This window comes from Acinonyx jubatus, chromosome A2, assembly GCF_027475565.1.
Source record: "Acinonyx jubatus isolate Ajub_Pintada_27869175 chromosome A2, VMU_Ajub_asm_v1.0, whole genome shotgun sequence".
Lineage (NCBI taxonomy): Eukaryota > Metazoa > Chordata > Mammalia > Carnivora > Felidae > Acinonyx > Acinonyx jubatus.
The window spans coordinates 156,669,582-156,691,944 of record NC_069383.1 but is presented as its reverse complement, the minus strand read 5'-3'; the positions used below and the strand labels follow the sequence as shown (position 1 = coordinate 156,691,944).

General features: G+C 52.7%; 2 protein-coding genes across 9 annotated transcripts; one reads left to right on the top strand and one right to left on the bottom strand.

Moving 5' to 3' along the window:
* Positions 1 to 1,555: 1,555 nt before the first annotated feature.
* GCDH (glutaryl-CoA dehydrogenase) lies at positions 1,556 to 7,792 on the top strand. 3 transcript variants are annotated; one of them, XM_053219817.1, is made up of 12 exons: positions 1,556 to 1,695; positions 1,782 to 1,911; positions 2,001 to 2,036; positions 2,330 to 2,473; positions 2,624 to 2,686; positions 2,956 to 3,126; positions 3,835 to 3,964; positions 4,046 to 4,262; positions 4,801 to 4,904; positions 5,165 to 5,290; positions 5,603 to 5,763; positions 6,993 to 7,199. In XM_053219817.1, exons 2-12 carry the CDS (start codon positions 1,821 to 1,823, stop codon positions 7,049 to 7,051), a joined length of 1,302 nt encoding a protein of 433 aa, XP_053075792.1. In that variant the 5' UTR covers positions 1,556 to 1,695; positions 1,782 to 1,820; the 3' UTR covers positions 7,052 to 7,199. The 3 variants fall into 3 exon arrangements, with proteins under 3 accessions (XP_053075792.1, XP_053075791.1, XP_026906343.1); XM_053219816.1 differs by lacking the exon at positions 6,993 to 7,199 and adding an exon at positions 6,759 to 6,977; XM_027050542.2 differs by lacking the exon at positions 6,993 to 7,199 and adding an exon at positions 7,217 to 7,792 and having other exon boundaries at positions 1,557 to 1,695.
* On the bottom strand, positions 6,952 to 21,424 carry SYCE2 (synaptonemal complex central element protein 2). 6 transcript variants are annotated; one of them, XM_027050562.2, is made up of 5 exons: positions 21,279 to 21,424; positions 20,568 to 20,683; positions 9,890 to 10,064; positions 8,260 to 8,448; positions 6,952 to 7,127 (listed from the first exon to the last, which is right to left on the bottom strand). In XM_027050562.2, the coding sequence occupies exons 1-5, from the start codon at positions 21,291 to 21,293 to the stop codon at positions 7,080 to 7,082; spliced, it is 543 nt and encodes a 180-aa protein (XP_026906363.1). In that variant the 5' UTR covers positions 21,294 to 21,424; the 3' UTR covers positions 6,952 to 7,079. The 6 variants fall into 6 exon arrangements, with proteins under 6 accessions (XP_026906363.1, XP_026906362.1, XP_026906359.1 ...); XM_027050561.2 differs by having other exon boundaries at positions 9,890 to 10,100; positions 21,279 to 21,423; XM_027050558.2 differs by lacking the exon at positions 21,279 to 21,424 and adding an exon at positions 20,935 to 21,243.
* Between the last annotated feature and the right edge of the window lie 939 nt (positions 21,425 to 22,363).

Here is a 22,363-nt window from a genome sequence, read left to right as displayed (position 1 = left end):
CAGCTCCAGGGCAGGGAGCTTTGGGGAAGGAGAGAGGCCACTGGCTGCAGGAGGAGGGAGGTGACTAGAAGAATGAGAGAACCTTCCACCGTGAACGGGAGGGTTCAAACTGTTTTAGTTGGATATTAAAGGCAAGGGGCGCCTGGGTGGCTCAGTCGGTTAAGCGTCCAACTTCAGCTCAGGTCATGATCTCGCGGCCCATGAGTTCAAGCCCCGCATCGGGCTCTGTGCTGACAGCTCAGAGCCTGGAGCCTGTTTCGGATTCTGTGTCTCCCTCTCTCTCTGACCCTCCCCCGTTCATGCTCTGTCTCTCTCTGTCTCAAAAATAAATAAATGTTAAAAAAAAATAAAAGTAAAGGCAAGAAGGGCCCAGAAAGTGGGAGGGTCCAGGGACACTCAGGCCCCAGGCACTTGGGGACATGCAGGCCGGTGATTGGACGCAATCCCATAAGTCATTTAGAGCCGATACATGAGGTAGAGCACAATACACACATACAATTACCCAGAATGTCTGTGTGGGAAGATGTGTTCCTGGGTGGGCAGGGAGGGGCCTGTCCTGGGAACCAGGAGGCCTGGATCCCAGGGCTGGTCCCTGCTCTGCACTTGGCCCACTGTAACCTTGAGTAAGATCATTCTGCTTTCTGGGCTTTACTTTCCCCACCTGGGAAAAGGCCATGTCATGGTAGATACGTGCCTCTTAGATACAGAGATGGTTAAGCACAGTGCACCCAGATTCAAATGTAAATCGCACAAATGCTCGTAAAAGTGACCTGGGTGAGCCTAGCCATTCACTCAGGCGGACACTCGTATCACACTCACAATCACACACAAGTGCACATAGGCCAAATCACACTGACACATGTAGGTCCACAACCACACAGACACACACACAAATATCCAGCCGTGTTGTCACATAAATAATAGACACACCTAGAGAGAAAACCATCACAACGTAGAATCACACATACAGACACACGATCACACAGAACACCGTCACACCAGCTTACAACTGCACAGACATTCAGGCACGCAGCCACAGCCCCAGTTACAGTGGCACACAACCGCCCCACAGTCAACCGCCCCACAACGTCGTACACGCACCCACATACAGATGCAGAGCCACAATCACACACGTAGACGTTTGAAGCACAGCGCATGGAATCACTCTAAGTCACGCACGCAGTCACACGTGGCTACCCATACTTCCTGGAACAGACTGGCAGGTTGTTCTGAGATCGCCCACTGGAGCCCACCCCACACCCCCACAGCACCCATTAGAGGAGACATCGAGGTCTGGGTTCCAGGCCTCTTTTTTTCTCGTGCCTCAGTTGCCTCACTTAAACGCCAGAATCCCTCCGCACACGCCCCCTGCAACTGACCAATCAGGTGTAGGCCAAGCCCCCTCCTAGGGCCAATCAGAACAGGAATCTAGCTGGCCAATTGGCTCCCAGCACTCACCTTCCGCCCCCTCCCTGTTCTGCTTCTTAAAGCAGCTAATAAAGCTTGGCCTGGGCGCTCCTGGCTCCACCGGCAAGGCTACCGTGGCCCTTTTAAAAGGCAGAGCTGTGGAGGAGCCGAGTCCGAGCACACACCAATGAGAGGCCCCATTCGGCATCCGCCCCTCCCACCCCCTCCAGAGGTCAGAAGCTTTTGCCTGTTGTACTGTGGACTGTACGGTGAGCGCGGAGGCCTCAGGTAAGCACCGGCGAGAGGGGCGATTGGTGCCAGGGGCCAGGCCTGCCGGTGGGAGCCACGCCGCTCAGACGCCCCTGCTCCTCCAGGTTGGCTGTGGTTGCTCCGCTTGCCCGTCCGCTGCTCAAATGGCCCTGAGAGGCGTTTCCGGGCGGCTGCTGAGCCGTGGACCAGGCCTGAGCCTCCTGCGCGGGTGGGGCTCGGCGGCGACGCAAACTGGTCAGTGCCGGGTCGGGGGCAGGGCGGGGAGGGTGGAACGGGAGGCTCGGGAACATTCCCGGGGTGACTTTCCCGTCCTGTGTTTGCAGAAAAGGGCGGGAAGACACAGAACCGAGCGGCCAAGTGTAAGGACCCCTCCTTGCGCCGGGCGTCTGCGGCCCTTGTCCAGCTGTCTGTCTGCCCCGGGTGGGTTCTGTCCCAGAATCGACGACTGCCGGGGCGGGGAGGCAGGGCGTGGCCAGGGCCAGAGGCAGTGAGTTTCCCGGAGAAATGCCGTCTTGTCAGTCTTCTCTGCAACCCACATCCACCAGGAGCCAGATGGGAGTGGAGGAGTGGGGCTGAGGATTCCAGGAGAGGAGGGTGCGGTGGTGGGCTGGGCTGAGTCAAGCCCGGCCCCACTCTCTGCTCCCTGTCCCAGCCTCACGTCCTGAATTTGACTGGAGGGACCCGCTGCTGCTGGAGGAGCAGCTGACCGCGGATGAGATCCTCATCAGGGACACCTTCCGCACCTACTGCCAGGAGCGCCTCATGCCCCGAATCCTGCTGGCCAATCGCAACGAAGGTGCCCAGGCAGGCGGGGGTGGGTGGGTACTCCCTACCGTGCGCACCTGCTCTGCCTGCTTTAGCTGGGCCCCTGGACTCCTGTGCCGCTGGGATGGGGGCTCCAGTGGGCTGGGGCTGGGCCTGAATGTGGGCATCCGTGTCTTTGCAGTTTTTCACCGGGAGATCATCTCAGAGATGGGGGAGCTTGGTGTGCTGGGCCCCACCATCAAAGGTAGGGACAGATTTATCTCCACACGCCGCCGCCCCCACTGTGTCCTGGAAAGCCCCTTCCTATCCCTGATCCTGAGTTTCCCAGTCTGCAAAGCGAGGCTGTTATGCCTCCTTCTGAAAGTGGCTGCGAGGGAAAATGAATAAACCCTCAAGCTAGGGCCAGCTTGGTGCCCCCTCCTTGGGCTCCCTTATGTAGCTCTGTCTCTTGGACCCCAGGAATCACACTGGGCTTTGTCTCCCATTGCCCTATCTTCCCTCCCCTCCCCTCAGGGTATGGCTGTGCTGGAGTCTCTTCTGTGGCCTATGGGCTCCTGGCCCGAGAGCTGGAGCGGGTGGATAGCGGCTATAGGTCAGCAATGAGCGTCCAGTCTTCCCTCGTCATGCACCCCATCTACGCCTATGGCAGCAAGGCCCAGCAGCAGAAGTACCTGCCCCGGCTGGGTGAGCAGCTGCCTGTGGAGCCTGCCGGAAACCAGACCATCCCAGTGGTCTGGAACTTAGGAATGGGACTGTCCCCAGAGCCTGCCTCTGCCCCTACTTCCAAGATAGCCCCAGTGGCCACCGAGGTTCCCTGCAGACCCCGGGGCCCCGCTGCTCCGTCTGATCCGGACTGTCCCCTCCTAGGTCTCTCTCAACTCTGCCGCTCTCTCACCACCATCATCTCCCTCCTAATTTGCTCCCCCATCCCCAGCCCAGAGTTTAAAGTCTTAACTTTCTGACTGAGTCCACAAGGCCGCACATGAGTAGGCCTCTGCTGACCATTCCAACTCACCTTTGGCCACTCTCTTGACTGCTTCTCCTCAGCCAGACTCGGCTTCTTGGGATTCTCCGAATGTACTACTGGGCCTTGGCACATCCGTACCCCCTGCTGGGACCACTCTTCTCCGTCCTTCCTCCTCCTGCTTAACTCCTTTTCACTGACTTTCAGACAGATTATCTGACTCCTTCCTGACTCCTGTGGCGGCCTCTCCCCATCGTGGCATTGTTACTGTGGCCTGGGGGGCTGAGGCTGTCCCCATACCCCCTGGGAGTGCCACGAGAGCAGGGTTGGGTCTGCCTTTGGCCTGGCTTGATCGAGAGACTGACAATTTTCAGTTGAGGGGATGAGTGGGGGACAGGCAGATTTGTGACCCTGTCTTGTGCCTGCAGCCAAGGGGGAGCTCCTGGGCTGCTTCGGGCTCACAGAGCCCAACCATGGGAGTGACCCTGGCAGCATGGAGACCAGAGCCCGTCACAACCCATCTAACAAGAGCTACACCCTCAACGGGACCAAGACCTGGTGAGGGGTCTGGGTGTCTCAGGCAGGTGGGCAGGGGCAGGGGGGAGGTGGCCAGATCCTCACTGCCTGTCCCTCCCCCAGGATCACCAATTCACCTGTGGCCGACCTGTTTGTAGTGTGGGCTCGATGTGAAGATGGCCGCATTCGGGGCTTCCTGCTGGAGAAGGGGATGCGGGGCCTCTCAGCCCCCAAGATTGAGGGCAAGTTCTCCCTGCGGGCGTCATCCACAGGCATGATCGTCATGGACGGTGTGGAGGTGCCGGAGGAGAATGTGCTGCCTGACGTATCTGGTCTGTCGGTGAGCAATGGCCACCTTGGGAACTGGTATCAGGTCACCTGCTGGCTCAGCTTTCTTGGGCAGGCCCCAGGCCGGGGACCCAGCTGGGGAACAGACACAGTCCCTGTGCTTGTGGAGCCCACACACTAGTGATTCTGAGAGGTTCTGCTTGGCTCTCCGATGTGTGGAAATTGCCCCTTTGGTGACCATCTTGCTCTTACCGGCTCTGCCCTGGACACATAGGGTCTGGAACCAGTTTAACCCTTTGATGCGTGTGCATCTTTTTGTCTCCTTATGTCACCTCCTAGACCTGAGCATCCAACCCAGATCCTGGGCTGGATAAAACTGCGTGCAAACCAAGGGTGAGCCGGCGCCGAGCAAGACTTGCTGTGCATGAGCTCTGGTGCCAGGACCGTGTGGGATCCAAATGGCTGCCCTGAGTCCCTCTGTTTATACCGACTGCGTGTCTGGAGAGGGGGCTTCCCCCTACTTGAGAGTTAGTTCTGCACAGGGCCTTTCAGCTCCCGGTGGGGCTGAGGCCCCTCTCTCAACCCTACAGGGGCCCTTTGGCTGCCTAAACAATGCCCGGTTTGGCATCACCTGGGGCGTGCTCGGAGCTGCCGAATTCTGTTTGCACACAGCCCGGCAGTACACCCTGGATAGGTTTGTGGGGGTTGCCAGGAGGGCTCTTGGGGATGGGGGGGCAGGGGCTCCATCCCTTACCCAACTGGTGACTCCCCATTCCCCGCCCACCGGACGTAAATTTCTCACTCGGTGTAACAGCCTGGGAAGTCCTTTTGAGCAGTAAGGGGCTGACTCAATGACAGGGCCAGGGTGAACTTAGCGAGGGCCGAGGCAGCCTGGGAAGGCTTCCTAGACTGGGACGTGAACTTGCTCATACTTACCCTAAACTTGCCCGCTAGGATCCAGTTTGGAGCCCCATTGGCCAGGAACCAGCTGATTCAGAAGAAGCTGGCAGACATGCTCACTGAGATCACGCTGGGCCTTCACGCCTGCCTGCAGCTTGGCCGCTTAAAGGACCAAGACAAGTAGGGGCCGCATATCGGGGAAGCAGGGTGGAGGCAGCAAGGAAGGGACGCCGTGCCCCTCCTGGACATGGTGGTGGCTGGCCCTGGGGAGAAATGTCCTTCCTGCCTGGTGGTTCCTGGGGACCTATCTCTTCTTGCCCTCTTGGCCTTGATGGGACAAGACTGCCCGCTTATCCCTAACTGGGAGCTCAGTGTCTGCTGCTGTGTCTGTGACTTGGGGAATCTTTTCCCCTGGCTTTGCCCAGGGCTTAGGGATGCCTGGGGTCAGGTTTTTGTGACCCCTTACTTGTTCCATGTCTGTGCCACTCCCAGGGCCACTCCGGAAATGGTCTCCCTGCTGAAGAGGAATAACTGTGGGAAGGCCCTGGATATCGCCCGCCAGGCCCGAGACATGCTAGGGGGGAATGGGATTTCTGATGAGTATCACGTGATCCGGCATGTCATGAATCTGGAGTCTGTGAACACCTATGAAGGTAGGGCTGGGGCTCTGTGGGGAGGAGTGTTACAGCGGCCTCACTGTCTAGAGAAGGGGGGTGGGGACAGCAGGCCTGAGCCCTGCTCCCAGTTGTCATCACTAGCAGTGTGACCTGGGACAAGTCCCACTCTGTATTCTTATTAGGGGTAGCTCACACTGGGACTGTGGAAGTGAAATGCTCTCAGCCCTTTCCCCTATGGTGCTCGGGAGGAGGGGTGCTCCCCAGACTGCTTCCAACCTCCTTGGGCATCCCCAGAGTGGGGCACGATGCCTAGAGTGAGCTGGTGGATGCCAGGGAGCAAGAGTGCAGCTACACACAGGAATCACCACTCCCTTTTATGTTAAGAGAGAAAAAAAAAAGATAAATCATGATCAGGCTGTGGTGTCTGCACCTGGGAACCGGTTGTGACTAACACTGGGCCCAGAACCCCTGGGGAAGACAGACATGGAAAAAAAAATCATTAAAAAAAGTACAGTCTAGTATGAGCCAGGCAGAAAAAGGGGGAGTTGTAAGAGGCGGGTGCTTATCTTGGGAAGAAAGTGGGAGCATGTTAGGCCTTAAGAGAGGTATAGCTCCCTGGGCAGAGGCAGTGAAATAAATTTTTCTTATTCTTTCTTTTTTTTGAAATAGCTTCTGTATGCTATTCTGGATGGGACATTCCAGAAAAAGCAAGAGGGAGGGTTGAGGTGTGGGAATGATGCTGAGGACAAGCAGAGGAGGGCCTTCAGGGTGTTTTATGCAGGGAAGGGACCGGGTCAGATATACACTTTAGGAAATAAACACACTTATTTTGCTCCATAAGGAGGAGGCAGTAATCCCTGCCTTCTACCCCTTTAAGCTGAGGAAAAGCATATAAGAGCACTGAGGGCTGTAAAATGTTACCCAGAGTTAAGAGCAGAGGATGTGGGACATGGGGATAGTGGCTTTAGGACAGGGGAGATCAGCTGGGACAAGCAATCTGTCTGATACTTGCTTTCCCATCCCATCTGTAGGTAAGAAGGGCCTGACCTATCCCCACAGAGCTCTGCAGCAATCTCAGCCTCTGGGAAAGGAGCATGAATGGGTTGAAAATCAAACATTTAACCACCTGTGCAGGGGAGGGGGTGAATTTGCCAAGCGTAGGGAGTGCCAAAGCTGGGCCCATGGCCAGAGCTGGGCTTGCTGAAGTTTTGGGTCTGGCACAAGGACTTTTGGATTATTTTATTTTATTTCATTTTTTTGCCAAGATGCCTTACAGAACTGTGAAAAACAATTTTCTCAGCATGGCCTGAATGGTGGCCTCTGAGCCTAAGAGGGGACTCTCCCAGAAGCTGTCAGCTCTCACCATCTCTGTGGGTTTGTTCTTCTTCCGCAGTAAGAGCCTAGGGGGAGGAGAGACATGAAGATTGACTTTAAAGGGAAGTCATGAGCTGTTCAGACTCCAAACCAACTCTGTATTTGTCTTGTCCAGGCACTCACGACATTCATGCTCTGATCCTTGGAAGGGCAATCACGGGGATCCAAGCGTTCACGGCCAGCAAGTGAGCACACTTCACCCGGGAGCCCAGATGGCCTCCGGCTCCTTCCCAGGGAAATGCTACGCTCTGAGCTTACTCAGGGAGATGGCAGATGGAGCCAATTTTTATAGTGGGAAGTGAGAGACACTGATTCTTAATTATCAAAATTTTCCCTTTGAAGTCATTCAAATGTGTTCCTTAAAAAGAAGATGGGACTCTCTGTACCAAGTTTCTCAACCCACTTTTAACCGTGGATGGGAATGGATTCCACTTATCTTGGAACAGAAGCTTCTCTTGACAAGGGAGCAGGGAGAGGGAAGGAGAGTAACATGGAAGCATTCTCTGTGACACTGATCTGGTGTCTGAGCAAATCCCGCCTCCCCGCGCCCCTCCCTCCCCCCCGCCGCCTGCCACAGCAAGAGTTCACTGTGTGCCCTCTGATCCTCCCATCTTGGGGGTAAGTGCCTTATGCTGGAGATTGGAGCAGAATGAAAGCGAAAGAGAGAATAATAAAGAGTTTGCATGTCTGACCCCACAGTGTTGGGCCATGTTTAATCGTAAGCACCCAAGAAGTCATTTCGGTCACAGGAAAAATGTGGGGCCGTGTGGTGGGGATCTCCCCCTTCCAGTGGTCTGGCCTGTGTCTTGAGTCTTGGGCTCTGCTGTAATAACCCTGGTTAGGTGCTGACCAGGGCTGAGGGCTGTAGACAGAGAGGCCTTTGTCCTTTCTGTCACCACACAGCTGACCACACAGTGGTGGGAAATAACAGCGGTCCAGCTTCTCAGCTCAGACACACCACCGCAGAGGGGAACCTGGGGCCACCAGTGAGATGGCAAGAGCATCTGAAGGATTTTTGCAGTGACAGTGGCCCCTGTGGGGTTTAGGGCTGGGCACGGTGCTGACAGACTTGGTTTGTGTTGACATTTGCTTTCGTCTTAGCCTCCACAACTCTCCTTCCTCAGGAGGTGGCCCCATGCAGGAGTTTATATCTCGTACCTCAGGCTGGATGCACAGATCTTTGTACACTGTCTCCACGGTGTGGCACACTTGTTTGAGCTCTGTCTCCAAATGGCTGATCTTTGCCATTTTCTGGGTGAACTCTTGGAGCTTTTCCTGAATGATCTTGTTGTGGTGATTGTAAATCTGATACATCCGCTCTTCTAGCTTCTCTGTCAGGTCTGAAACCTTTTAAAGAATAAGGCATATTTTTAGAAAATCAAGGAAGGGACATCACAAGACATTTGTTTTAAATGGCTAAGATTTCTGCAATATATCTTATAAAAATGGTAAAAAAAATTTCAGTGACTGGAGGTGAAATTGCCTATATTTTGAATTTTTTTAATGTTTATTTATTTTGAGAGAGAGAAAAAGCACAGCAGGGGAGAGGCAGAGAGAGAGAGAGAGAGGGAGGAAGGGAGAGAGAGAATCCCAAGCAGGCTCCGTGCTGTTGAGCCTGACGCAGGGTTCGATTCCACAGTGAGATCATGACCTGAGCCAAAATCAAGAGTCAGATGCTCAACTGAGTCACCCAGATATATGTATGTATGTATATATTGAACAGACTCAAGTTAGAAAATATGTAACAGGGGTGCCTGAGTGGCTCAATCAGTTAAGCGTCCGACTTCCACTCAGGTCATGATCTCACAGTTCGTGGGTTTGAGCCCCACATCGGGCTCTGTGCTGACAGCTCAGAGCCTGGAGCCTGCTTCAGATTCTGTGTCTCCCTCTCACTCTCTGCCCCCCCCCCCCCCCCGCCACCTATGCTCTGTCTCTTGTCTCTCAAAAAGAAAATGTGACAAAGTAGCCTCTGGGTAGTGGGATCATAGACATTTTTTTTAATGTTTATTTTTATTTTTGAGCGAGAGGGAGAGAGAATGCATGCAGGAGGGGTGGAGAGAGAGGGAGACAGAATTCACTCTGCGCTGACAGCAGAGTGCAATGCAGGACTCAAACCCACGAACAGTGAGATCATGACCTGAGCCAAAGTCAGACACTTATAACCAACTGAGCCACCCAGGTGCCCCAGAATTTTAGCTAATCTCTACACCCCATGTGGGGCTTGAACTTAAAATCTCAAGATCAAGACTTGCGGGCTATAGGGGCGCCTGGGTGGCTCAGTCAGTTGAGCGTCTGACTTCAGCTCAGGTCATGATCTCACAGCTTTTGGGTTCGAGCTCCACGTCGGGCTCTGTGCTGATGGCTCAGAGCCTGGAGCCTGCTTTGGATTCTGTGTCTCCCTCCCTCTCTCTGCCCCTCCCCTGCTCACACTCTGTCTCTCTCTCTCTCAAAAAAAAGAAACAAACATTAAAAAAAAAAAGTTGCAGGCTATACTGACTGAGCCATCAGACACCCCACAAACCATTCAACTTTTGGGGGACAAATGGGTGTGACAATGAAGGCTCTGTCTCAGTCCCTACTCCCCTGGCCATTAGCACTGGCATGAAATAAGAGGGCTGGCTGGGCTGTGGGTGCAAGAGGGACCTTCATTCCTCATCCTGGCCCTGTCATGTGGTACTATATGCAGTTTGCTTAGCAGCAGCAGCTCATTCCCTCCCCTTGCACCCTTTACACAGGACTCCCTCTCCCTGCAGACCGGGGCTTTGCAGTGTGTGGGAGAATCTGTCACCTTGATCTTGAGGCTGTCCCTGAAGTTGGTCATGAGTGCATGGTCCTTCTGCCTGCTCTCATTGATGTTTTCAATCAGGTCCTGGGCCCTCTTCTTCAGGATGTCGATTCTCGAGTCCAGAGAGGAAAAGCAGGGTCCTGACTTCCCTTCTAGCATCATCAGCTGGCGGTTGGCACTGGAGGTGGCGATAGAGGGGCTAGAAACCTGACTTCTGAAAGTACAGGAAACTGAGGTCAACACCAAGCTCTCCTGAGAGTGCTGCTGATCTGAATTAGCTCTGTGGTGGGAGGGGAACCAGTGTTGTGAGTCTCCTGTGGGCGACGCTTGTTTATTTCATTCACACACTGCCCTGAGAGGCAGGGGCAGTATCCTCATTTTATAATTGAGGAAACAGACCCAGAGGTGCAAACAAAATCCACCTAAGGTTCCAGAACAGGGGGATTTGCCTGAGTCCAAAACCCACAGTCATTTCATTACACCACTTGCTGCTTTGAAATAAGCATCAGTTAAACTATTTATAGTATATAAACAACTATAGATCGGGGCAGAGACTGTACAAATCTAGAAGGATTCTGCATATATTGGGTGCCTGGGTGGCTTATTCAGTTGAGTGTCTGACTCTTGATTTCGGCTCAGGTCATGATCTCATGGTTCGAGAGATCAAGCCCCATGTTGGGCTCTGCACGGATACCGTGAAGCTTGCTTTGAGATTCTCTCTCTCCCTGCCCCTCCCCTGCTCTTGTGTGTGTTCTCTCTCTCAAAATAAACATTTAAAAAATTTTTTTAAAAGGAGAGTACATATAGATTGCTTTCTCAAGACCTGCAAGAGTTTTTTTTTTTTTTTAATTTTGTAACGTTTATTTATTTTTGAGAGACAGAGTAGGAGTGGGGAAGGGGTAGAAAGAGAAGGAGACACAGAATCCGAAGCAGACTCCAGGCTCTGAGCTGTCAGCACAGAGCCCAACATGGGGCTCAAACTCATGAGCGGTGAGATCATGACCCAAGCTAAAGTTGGATGCTTAACCGACTGAGCCACCCAGGTGCCCCAAATCTCTCTCTTCTTTAAACAGGATTAGGGGGACTTGCATCATTGTTTCTGGGCCCCATTTCTTTTTGTCCTTCATCTCTGGTTTATCTGATCTGTAAGCACCTTCCATCTGTCAGGCACTGTGCTAAGCTCAATGCCTGTGCTGCATCCTCTTGACCATGCTTTGGGGTTGGTCCACTCATCATCTTTACCTACCTCATAGCTGAGGACACAGGCTCAGCGTGGTTATGTCACTTTCTCTGCCAGTGTGTGGCAGAGCTGGGTGTGGCACCCAGTGGCCTGACTCGCAGCCCATGTCCTGCTGCCCCTGGGGTCCTCAGTTTCTTCACCCTCTGAGGTCCTCCCAGGTCTTAATGGCCGAGACTCAGAGGTGCCAAGAGAGCAGTTCCTAAACACACCAGGTGACGAGCAACCATAAGGTCAGCCAAGACCACAAGCCAGGCACCGATTCCTTAGAAAATTACATCTTGAGTTTTGGAAGCTTCCCCCATAAAACTATTTTTTCTTGGTGGTTTCCTGACTGGCTAAGCTCTTCATTTGGCTCAGGATACAAGCACAGTAAAATCCCTGAGCACAAGAGCCTGGGTGTCCAGAGCTCTCATCTGCATGAAAGTTCCCAGGCCCAAGACTTCAGTTGTGTCCTGGCCCTTGAGTATTCCTTTTGCCAGATCATTTCTTGCCTCATTGGCTTGTGCTGACTCTCTGACTTGACCTGTGAGGCCTAGCCCAGGCCAATGCTCCTTTGAGAAGGTGTCCAGGACCCTGTGCCTGTCTCTATCACTGCATGTGCTTGTCACAGCTCACATCCCTTCCCCCCCCCCCCAACCCCCCGCCAGAGGGCTGTGTCCTATTTATCTCTGAATTCCCAGCACTCACCACATAGTAAATCTTCCATTGTTTGTCGAATGAATTAAGGACACCTTCCATCTGATCTATTCTTTCCTCCTCTGGCTTTGTACAAAACATGCAAGTTCACCAGCCTCCAAGGCAGGACACGTGTGCATTTATCAAGATGGGAAAGTGTGTCCCTGAGGCAGATGATCTATAGCGAAGACTTATGTCAACTAGAAAACAACAGAGCAACTAAAGGCTTCCTGAGCATTCTCATAAAAAGTCATTTTACTGTAGGACAAAGGTTTACCAAAGGAGTTTATGACCCCCTTAGCTTGCGATTACTCCTTTCCTTCAGGGAAGTGAGGCAAAAGAAGATTAATTCAGACCTTGGACACTGTCACTTTTTTCTTATTTTTTAAGATTTTTAGAAAATTTATTATTTTTTGGGGGGGGAGAGGAAAGGACTCAAGTGAGTGAGGGGCAGAGAGAGAGAGAGAGAATCCCACGAGGGGCAGAGAGAGAGAGAAGCAGGACTCGAGCGCACAAACCATGAGATCATGACCTGTGTCGAAGTCAGATGCTTAACTGACTGACTTAAGGTGCCCCTTAAGATTTTATTCTTAGGTAATCTCTACACCCAACACGGGGCTCAAACTCACAACCCTGAGACTGTGAGGCACCCCCACACTGGTATTTTAACATTCAGACTTTTGTAACATTTGGATGCATGTGAAAAACACAAAATGGATGGCTCCTAAAAAGACAGGCATGCTTTGCATGATGGTAATGAAGTTGGGGACACAGGTTCAAGAAAACCTGGCGTTTGATTTCCCTGAGACCTCAAGCACTGACTGCCCTCCTGTTCAGCCTAAACCAGGGGCTCTATTACTTCAGTCTCCAGCTGGGGGCCTCAGTTGCTCTTCCCTTTAACCCTGTGTCACACCCACACCAAAACTCCACCCTGACTCTCGTAACCAAGTGCTGTATTTTTTCTCAAACTCAGGAACTTGAATGACACTGGACGAAATCATGATCCCGTGAACAGGGTTCCTGCAGAGTCTTGCTCTCGAGCCTCTGGGAGTCCTTAGGACTGGGAATCCTGTCTGTGCTCTGGTCTCCTCCTTCTCATTCCTCTCAAGTCATTCCAAACTTTCATAATTCTCCTGTCCCTGATCCCACACTTGCTTCCCCTCAGGCTGAGCAGACACAGAAACAGTGCAGGCCAATAACTCCCTCCACTGCACCCCCCATAAATGCATCCACAACTACCCTTCCTCTTTCCAAACTCCCAGCTTGGCAGTCCGTGAAGGGTTCCATGCCTCTGCCAGGCTCCTGATCCCAATCCCCTCTGCACCTTGCCCTCTTCTTGTACCTTTGATCTCTCTTCTGGGCTGGCCCTTTCCAAGGCACGGCATCTCCAGTTTTACGTATTAAAACAACACACATACCCATACCCCTCCCCTCAAACACCAGCTATCCCTCGGCCAGCCACCTTCCTCTTTCCTCCCCTTCACAGCCACGTAGCTCTTCTAGAAAGAGCTGCTGACACTTTCTGAGCACATTTCTCACCTCTCACTCTCTTCTCAGCCCACTTGTTCCTGCCCCAGTTCTCAAATGAAGAGTCTCCTGCCAAGGTCCCCAGTGGCACCTGGAAGATACCTCAGACCATAAGTCCCTTGACCTTCTGTCTCCACCCTTCCCTGCCATTCCCATCACGTGGCATCCCCAGGCTCTGTTGCTGGCCCTGCTCTCTTCCCTTTACACCATCGTTCACATCCTTGCTCTGAAGCCAGAACCCTCAAACCTCCTCCCTGTTGGCCTTTCCTGCTAACCCACCACCTCACAATGCACAACCTGTCATTCCCCAAAGGCACCCTTGTAGCTGGAATGCCCTGGCAGTCCTTTTCCCTACCTACATCCTGCCTCTTCTAGAAACTCTCTTCTGGCTGAGTTACGGGCACACAGCACCTACCGTGTCACCGACTGCACCTTAGCCTCTCCCCCATAGTCTCTGGGAGGACTGGGCTATGGGTCACTCACCTACGCTTCATGATAGCAGTAGTAAAGGGGCATGGAATAAATGATTGGCCAGCAAGGGCTTTCATTACCATCCATCTTCAAGCTACCACAACCTTCAAGCTTATCCTTGGTCCATGTCTGTCTCCTGAGCTCCCAGCAACATATCTGACTACCTCCAGGCCTTCTCTACTTAGCTGTCCCAGAGGCATCTGAAACTCCTTCAAATTTGCACGCTGATATCAACATCCTCCCATGACACCAAAAGCCACCTAGTTCCCATGCCAGAAACTCAGCAGTGAGTCTAGAGTCCAGCTTCTCTCTGATCCTCCACATCCTGTGAGAAAGCCCTCCTTTCCAACTCCTTAATCTCTCCCAAATCTATCATTTCGTCTCCATCATGTGCAATTCACCTAGCATGCCTCACCCGGTCCCTAGGGACCTTCTGACCTGCAATTTGATGTCCTACTCCTGCCTGACAGCTTATGAGAGTTCCCACCTGCCACGGGATCAAGTACATCCCCTAGCACGGCACACAGGGCCTTCCAGGGAGGGCCCGAGCTGCCACCTTCCCTTTCTACCCTCCACTCTGAGCAATTTGGAACCTTCAACAACTTCACCAAACCCATCAGCTTTTGCCTGAAATGACTTTCCCTTCACACGACTTCACCATTCGGAGTTCCTGCTACTGCACCCACAGCACCTCCACTTACTGATCACAACACTCCCATGGTTTATACACATTCAATCCTTCCAGCACACTGTGCACGGTCAGGATGGGGACTGCATTCTGCACATCCCCAAGGCGACACAGACATTCAATGAATGCTTAAAGGAAGGAACTTCTTCCAGAGCCAGGTGTAACATTCCTGCTCACAAACTTCCTTGTACCCATAGTTGCCTTGTCCCGACAGTGTAGGGATCCTGAAATTAAAATCAACGACAAAAACAGGTGCTTCTTTTTATGTAATTGCTCACAAGCTGCTGGAGCTGCTGACAGTTCAAAGTCGCTCCTTTCTCGGGCTCGAGGGATGGGGCTGGAGCGGGCTTCATGGCAGCTATGCAAATGGTGAAAAATCACTTGAATTCATCTCATTCAAATTTCGTGGTGGGACAAAGGCCTGCATCAGATGTCTGCAGAGAGCTTCCTGATTTTTTCCAAGCTCTCCTTTGGGGATTTCCTTCTTTCCATTTCATTTCTCTTAATACTCAGCAGCTGCATATTAATCGGGATGCTAATGAATCATAGGCTTCCCTGGGCCTGCGTTCACCAATTAACTTTAATAAACAAAATGCACAGTGTCCTCTTCATTGGCTTCCCCCATTCCCAGGCCTGCTTCTGCTGCCCAACTCTGGATGGATGCCAGAGAATGGAAGTAGGTCCAACAAAGCAGGCTGGGTGTGCATGGCCCGCAGAGGGGTCGAGTGGGGGAGACTCGGGGTGGGGGCTGTGAACACTTTACCACGCTCATCTTTTACGATCTGTCCTCCTAAGGAGTCCCAAATTCAGTTGCGACGATTAGGACACAGTTCCCGAGTAGGGCCCGCGCTGGCGGGGGGCCCGGGAACGGTGAGGAAATGGGTCTAAGTAAAGAGACCATCTGTTCGCTCCAGGTAAAGCTGTGATTGGCAGGCGTCTGAGCCAGAGCCGCCCGCTGGCGGGGCCCTCCCTCCGTGGCCTCTAACAGAAATACAAGTAAACAATCCGCCAGCCACTTCTGACCACCGCAGGCGGCAGGCCCAGGAGGGGAGGCAAGCTAATCAAACATTCAAGGAGGAACACAACAGAATCTCCGCTGCTTGGGCAAAATGAGGTTTTGCTGAAGTACAGCCAGGAAGGGGGAAGATTTGACTCAAAGCTACTGAACCCATTCTTCACATTCTGCTTTTCTCTCCCAAAATGTGTTCACATTTTAATCATGTCACTGAGTGTCTGCTGCTGATCTATTAATTGGCCCTTGCACCGGTTCTAATCCATCTGTTTTTTTCGGCCCAAAGCTCCTGTGGAACTTATGAAGTCTTTGATATGTTATTGTCTGTGTCTGTCACTTAAATCCAGGTCTAAACATGCTATTTGCAGGAAGATGTTATCAAGCAAATGACTTCAGTCATTTCCTTCTTTTTTTCTGGTCCTGAATTGATAATACACATCTAGAAACCACCCCACCTTGTAGCCTGCTTTACAACTGAGGAATCTGGGAGGTGGGGAGAAGCTGGCTTTATACCCAGAGTCCTCAGAGTCCTGTCCTGAGCCTGGCCTTGTCTCACTCCTTCCCCAGGTGAGCTCACTCACCCTGCCCCTGCCTCTGAAACAGTGACACCCACAGTCCACCTGTAGTCCCTTGTCCCACCCTGAGTTCCAGGTCAGCAAGTCCAGCTGTATTCTGGATGCGTTCGCATGCATGTCCCCAGTCACCTCAAGCTCAGTAAGGGTAAAATGGAACCCGTGTTCTTGCCTCTGCCACTGAAACCACTACCTGCTGGAAACCAGTCTAAAGCGGTGTGCTAGTAAACACTTAGCAAGTGGCTCTCTGTGGGGGAGAAAAAAAGGTCTGATCTGTAATGCTTGCCAATTTCCATGGTGCAGACTCCCACTATAGCCAATTTCAAGCTACCAACAAAAAGTCACTAAGTGCTATGTTGGGAAGAGATGTGTAGAACCAGCTCTTTGGAGGTGGGAGGCGCTGGCTCCAGCACACCACAGCAGGAGGGTCCCTGGTGCCAATCACAATGCCTGACACACGGGCATTTTCACTGTTTTGTAGCACACTAGCCGGGAGGCATCCTTGGTTCTTCCCCTTCCTCGTGCCTCACTAAATGATCCTGCCACCCTCTCAAGAGTTCCTCTCCATCTGCCCTGCTAGGTGCTACCTCCAAGGGAGGTCTCCCCGAGTCCACTCATGTCCCCTCCCACCCATTCTCCACAATGCAGCCAGTGTCTTCGGAATACAGGAACCAGAACATGGCGCGTCTCTGCCACAGCAATTCCCCTCCTAGGTATTTACCCCAGAGAAATGAAAAAATATATGTCCACACTAAAATTCGTACATGGATCTTCACAGCAGCATTACTCACAAGGACCAAAAAGCAGAAACAACTCAAATGTCCATCAACCAACGAATGGATAAATAAAATGTGGTGGATCCCATAATATAGAATATTATTCAGCCACATACAGAAATGAAGTTCTGATACATGGATAAACCCTGAAGACACTGTGCTCAGTGATAGAAACCAGTCACAAAGGACCACATGAGTGTAGGATGCCATTTATATGAAATGTCCAGCAGAAGCAAATTCATAGAAACAGAAAGCAGTGGTTACCAGGGGGCTGGGGAAGATGCAGAGACTAGGGGATGATGGTTAAGGGGTGCAAGATTTCTTTCTGGGGCAAAGAAAAGGTTATAGCTGACTGTGGTGATGGTTGCACAGCTCTGTGAATACACTAGAAACAACTGAATTGTACATTGTAAGTTCGTGAATTGTATCTCAATGAAGTTATTACCAAAAAAGTCCTCGGAGCAAGTCCATAGCTGACGCGATGCCTTGTGCCCTGGCGCCTGCCAGGCTCTCCGGCGTTCCCGCTGCACTCCCACCCACACCAAGCCACACTGACCTGCCTTCCGCTCCCCGAACCGCACAGGGGCTTTGCATGAACTCTTCTAAACCCCCCTCCCGACCCCCATGACCACCCAACATCCACTCTCCCTTGCCTTTGATTCAGCGCTGCTTCTTCAAGGGCGCGGTCTCTGGCTCCCTATTCAGGGCTGGCTGCCCCCGGGGGAAATGTTTTCCCAGCACCCCAATCTCTTCTTTGTCAGCGCTTGTTCGGCATCTGCCTCTCGGTCAGATGGAAGCGCCGGGAAGTATGAACACATCTGCCCGGTGGACTCAGGGGATCCCTGCTGCCAATCACAACGACTGATATGCTGGGCTTATCATTGTTTTGTGAACACACCAAGCTTATTCCTACCTCAGAGACTTCATCCTCGGCCTGGTATTTATGGGCCCCTGAGGCCTCGCGGCCGTTTCTTCTCCTGAGACCTCCTTAGAGAACTTCCCCGACTACTCCAAACTCCCTATCACTCTAGTTGGTCCTTACCCTATTTTGCTTCTTCACAGCACTTGCCACCAATTGAAATCACATTAGTATTTCTATTATTATTATTGTCTTTTAGAAAATCAGCTCAGCCATAGACCTAGAATAGCCAATACAATACTGGAGTAGAAGAACAAAGGCGGAGGACTCATGCTACTTGACCTCAACTTACTATAAAGCTGCAGTGATCCAGACAGTGTGCTATTGGTGAACAAACAGACGATGGATCAACAGAACAGAGTAGAGAGCCCAGAAATAGACCCACACGTATACAGTCGACTGATCTTTGACAAAGGAGCAAAGAAAATGCAATGGAGAAAGGAGTCTTTACAACAAATGGTGTTGAAATAACTGGAGAGCCGTAGGGGGGGGAAAAAAACTAGACACAGATCTCACACTTTCACAAAAACTAGATCACAGACCTGAATGTCAAACACAAGACTATAAAACTTCCGGAAGAGATCAAAGGAAAGAATCTAGAGGACCTTCTTAGATATAATATCCACAGAAAAAAATGGGTAAGTTGGACTTCATTAAAATGAAAAACTTCTGCTCTGCAAAAGACACAGTGAACAAACCGAATGAAAGGACAAGCCACAAACTGGGAGAAAATCGTTGTGAAATACATGCCTGAGAAAGGACTGGTCTAAAATATACAACGAACTCTTCGAAACAGTAAGGTAACAGGGGCGCCTGGGTGGCTCAGTCGGTTGAGTGTCTGACTCTTGATTTTGGTTCAGGTCATGATCTCACGATCATGAGATCGAGCCCCACGCTGGGCTCATGTGGAGCGTGTAGCCTGCTTGTGATTCCCTCTCTCCCTCTGCCTCTCCCCTGCTTGCACTTTCTCTCTCTCTCTCTCTCAAAACAAAACAAAAACAAAACAAAACAAAAAACCAACCAATAAGGAAATAAACAACCAGATTAAAGAATGAGCAAAAGATCTGGACACCTCACCAGAAAAGACATATGGACGACAAACATGCAAATGAGAAGCTGTTTGACTTCGTATCTCCTCAGGAAACTGTAAGTCAACACAAGGAGATACTACTTCACACTTATTAAAATGGTGGAAAATCCAAAATACCGACCACACCAAATGCTAGAGAGGATGCCAAGCCACAGGAACACTCTCTCATTGATGACGGGGATATAAGCTGGCACAGCCACTTTGGAAGGAGTTTGGAAGTTTCTGACAAAACTAAATATACTCTTATCGTCTCATCTAGCACTTGTGCTCCTTGGTATTTACCCAAAAGGAAGTGAAACCTCAGGCCCACTCAAAAACCTGCACATGAATGTTTACAGCAGCTTTGTTCAGAATTGCCCAAACGTGGAAGCAACCAAGACGTCCTTCAGCAGGTGAGCGGATGCGCAAACTGTGGTCCATCCAGACCATGGAGTGTTATTCAGCACCGGGAAGAAATGGGCTATCGAGCCATGAGAAGACACAGAGGAACTTTAAGTGCATATTGCTGAGTGAAAGAAAGCTCCAGGACGGCAGAAATTCCGATTTGTTCACTGCTGCATGCTCGGCATCAGCGTCTGGCCAAAGAAGACCCTCAATAAAGAAACTTATGTAGTGAATAAATAAATGTGGGAGAGAAAAACTGTCTGGGTCATCCCTGATATGCTGCTCTTTCTTTGGCTCCAGCAGCTAGTCCCTTGGCTGTTTCTGTCCGTCCCACCTTCTTTTTTTTTTTTTTTTTTAATTTTTTGTTAACGTTTATTTATTTTTGAGACAGAGAGAGATAGAGCATAAACGGGCGAGGGTCAGAGAGAGAGGGAGACACAGAATCCGAAACAGGCTCCAGGTTCTGAGCTGTCAGCACAGAGCCGGACGCGGGGCTCGAACCCACCAACCGTGAGATCGTGACCTGAGCCGAAGTCGGACGCCCAGCCGACTGAGCCACCCAGGAGCCCCCCCACCTTCTTAAATATATCCAGAATCCACCCCAGGCCACGTTGGAATCACCTGGCACCTGGATGATCCCGACTCCCTCCCCACTGGTCTCCCAGATTCCACTCCTGCCCTCGCCGATCTGTTCTCTACATACGGCAGCCGGAGGGAGACTTTTAATGCCTTCGCCCAGAGGACTCCAAACCTCTATAAAGGTCTGGGTAGTAAACCTTTTCAGCTTTGGGGGCCCTGTGGTCTCAGCTGCAAAAACTCGACTGGGCGGAAGCAGCCACGGACGAGCGTGCCTATGTGCCAAGAAAGCTTTATTAACAATAGTCCTTGCCCGGCTCGTCGTCTCCTCGTGTCCCCCTATTTCAAACCTTTTCACGGGCAACGAACACCCGAAGCCCCATTACCTGTCTGTCTCTCTCACCAGCTTCCTCTTGGGCTCCTCCCGCACAGTTCTGCCTACCCTCAGGGTTCACGCGTCACCTCCTCCGGGAAGACTTCCCCGATTCTCTGATCTGAACCGGCACTCTCTCCCTATCCCCTCCCGCTCCCCCCCCCCCCCCCCCCCCCCCGTCTCCTCCACGCGAGTGTCAGCTCCCGGCCGTGTCCCAGCGCTTTGCACCATGCCGGGCACGTAGCAGGTGCGCGACCTCTCCGCGGGGCAAAGGCACCCAAAGCAGACACCCAAAGGCAGGGGCTCGCGGAAGAACTGGGGTGGGGGGAGGGGAACGAGAAGGGTGTGGACCCCGTCGGGCCGGGGGGGCTTCCTCACCTGGCTGGCCCCCGACCGGCTTCCTCTTCGCCGCTCTCCTCGTCCTGCTGCCGCTCCTTGCTGTCCCCCAGCGGCTGTGGCTCCGGGTCCTTGCACTCTACGTGGGGCAGGTCCACCTGTGAGCACAGCCAGCGCTTGAGAGGCCAGAGGAGGGAAGGCGAGAAGGGGTCAGACCCCCCCCCCCTCCCCTTTCCCGTCCCTTCGACCCCGGGCACCTCCGTGTGCTGCTGCGCAAGGCCGGGGACCCCCCCAGGAGAGATGCGCGGGGCTGGGACGGGCACCACGAGGTCGGGGACGTGCGCTGGGACGGCCCCGGGGGTGAGGGCAGGGGCTCCGGGAGGGGCGCTGGGGGCCCCGGGCTCCTAACTGGGGTGTGTGCTGGCTCGAGTCCTTCGAGGAAGGAGAAGAGGCAGGGGAAAAAGTAGAAAAGAAAAGGGTGCGGCGCCTGGGTGTCTGAGACTTTCTCTACCCTGCTCCTGCCACGCGCCATGCGTGGAAGTCTGTCCTTCCGGCCCGTGTCAGTCACACAGCCCCCGTCCGTCAGTCAGGGCCCGGTCAGTCAGTCAAGAAATCGGGGCCCGGCCGGGCGAGGCGTGGCCTCGACGGTAGGAGGCAAGCGGCCGGGTTCTGGTCCCCCAGGGAAGCCCGACATCTCGGCCGTTCCCAGTCTATCCGCCCGCCGCCCACGCGAAGGCAACAAACGCCGCGTACTCCCTGCAGCTCCATCCTGTCTTTTCCCGCCTTCTCCTTCACTCTCTCTGCGCACGCGCTGGCCCCGCCTTCCGGCTCGCGCGCCCCCCGGGCACGTGCTGCATCACGCGCGCCTGGTTCCGCCTCTTTCTGGGAACTTGCGCGCGCAGCGGGGCGGAGTCGGCCGTTAATCCGCGGTTGGGCTGTCCCAGGGGCTGCGCGCGCAGCGGGCGCCGCCTGGAGGAGGGGGCGGTCTCTGTGCGTGCGTGTGCCCAGAAGGGAGGATCCTGGGCGCTCTGTGGGTGGGGGGCATCGAGCTGTCTCGGCGTTAGTGCTTAGGTTTCACTTCACCCGCGCTGTCCCGTGAAATTTTTGCAAGAAAAAGGCCTCACGGTTGCTGTTCTTTGATTGTGACCTATTGCCTTGAGTGAAAAAGTTTATGCAGTGCCACCTTGACTCAGAGTTACTTGTGCATTCTAAAACTGTCAGCTTCTTAAAAGCTTGGTAGGGTCTGGCCTTTACAGACTCGGACCCATATCCCTTACGAACAATGGTAGTAATAACAATAATAACGGACACTTGAGGCGTCAAAGATGGGGAGAAAATATTTGCAAAACATGTATCCATAACTCACAGCCAGCATCTACAAAGAATTCTTACAACTGGATAATAAGACAACCCCCCCCCCCCACCTTAAAAATGGGCAAAGGATTTGAATAGGCGTTTGCAGTGCAAAGGTCCTGAGGGGAGCACACTCAAGTGTGCTTGAGCAGCTAGGCCTAGTGGGGAGGGAGAACAGGGGTTGTGGGTGAGGGATCAATGTTGGGCAGGTTTGGGCTGGGAGCCGAAGCAAGGGGTTAGGATTTTGCTCCAGTTCACTGGTAAGGTGGACCTGCTCTCTGAAACACCTGGCATAGTGTCCAGGTAGGAGAGGCAGCAGGGATTCTGCGCAGGGCTCTGTCTCCTGCCACACAAGGACGGGCACACATCTTGACACCTACATTCTGGAGAACGTGGCTTGAATCTGGGCTCTCTTACCAGCAAGAGGGGCTGGAGGGGGCGGGGGGTGGGGCATAAAACTGCCACTCAATCTCAAAATCCATCTT

What these genes read in the sequence shown, in the direction of transcription:
- GCDH (XM_053219816.1), top strand. Translation starts at nt 1,821, where the DNA reads ATGGCCCTGAGAGGCGTTTCCGGGCGGCTGCTGAGCCGTGGACCAGGC. An exon ending in CTCGGCGGCGACGCAAACTG is followed by an intron (nt 1,912 to 2,000) that starts GTCAGTGCCGGG and finishes CTGTGTTTGCAG; the next exon opens with AAAAGGGCGGGAAGACACAG. An exon ending in GCTGGGCCCCACCATCAAAG is followed by an intron (nt 2,687 to 2,955) that starts GTAGGGACAGAT and finishes CCCTCCCCTCAG; the next exon opens with GGTATGGCTGTGCTGGAGTC.
- SYCE2 (XM_027050557.2), bottom strand. Translation starts at nt 21,057, where the DNA reads ATGGCGCGTGGCAGGAGCAGGGTAGAGAAAGTCTCAGACACCCAGGCG. An exon ending in GCCGGTCGGGGGCCAGCCAG is followed by an intron (nt 10,101 to 20,567) that starts GTGAGGAAGCCC and finishes CTGTACTTTCAG; the next exon opens with AAGTCAGGTTTCTAGCCCCT. An exon ending in ATCTGTGCATCCAGCCTGAG is followed by an intron (nt 7,128 to 8,259) that starts GTACGAGATATA and finishes TCCTCCCCCTAG; the next exon opens with GCTCTTACTGCGGAAGAAGA.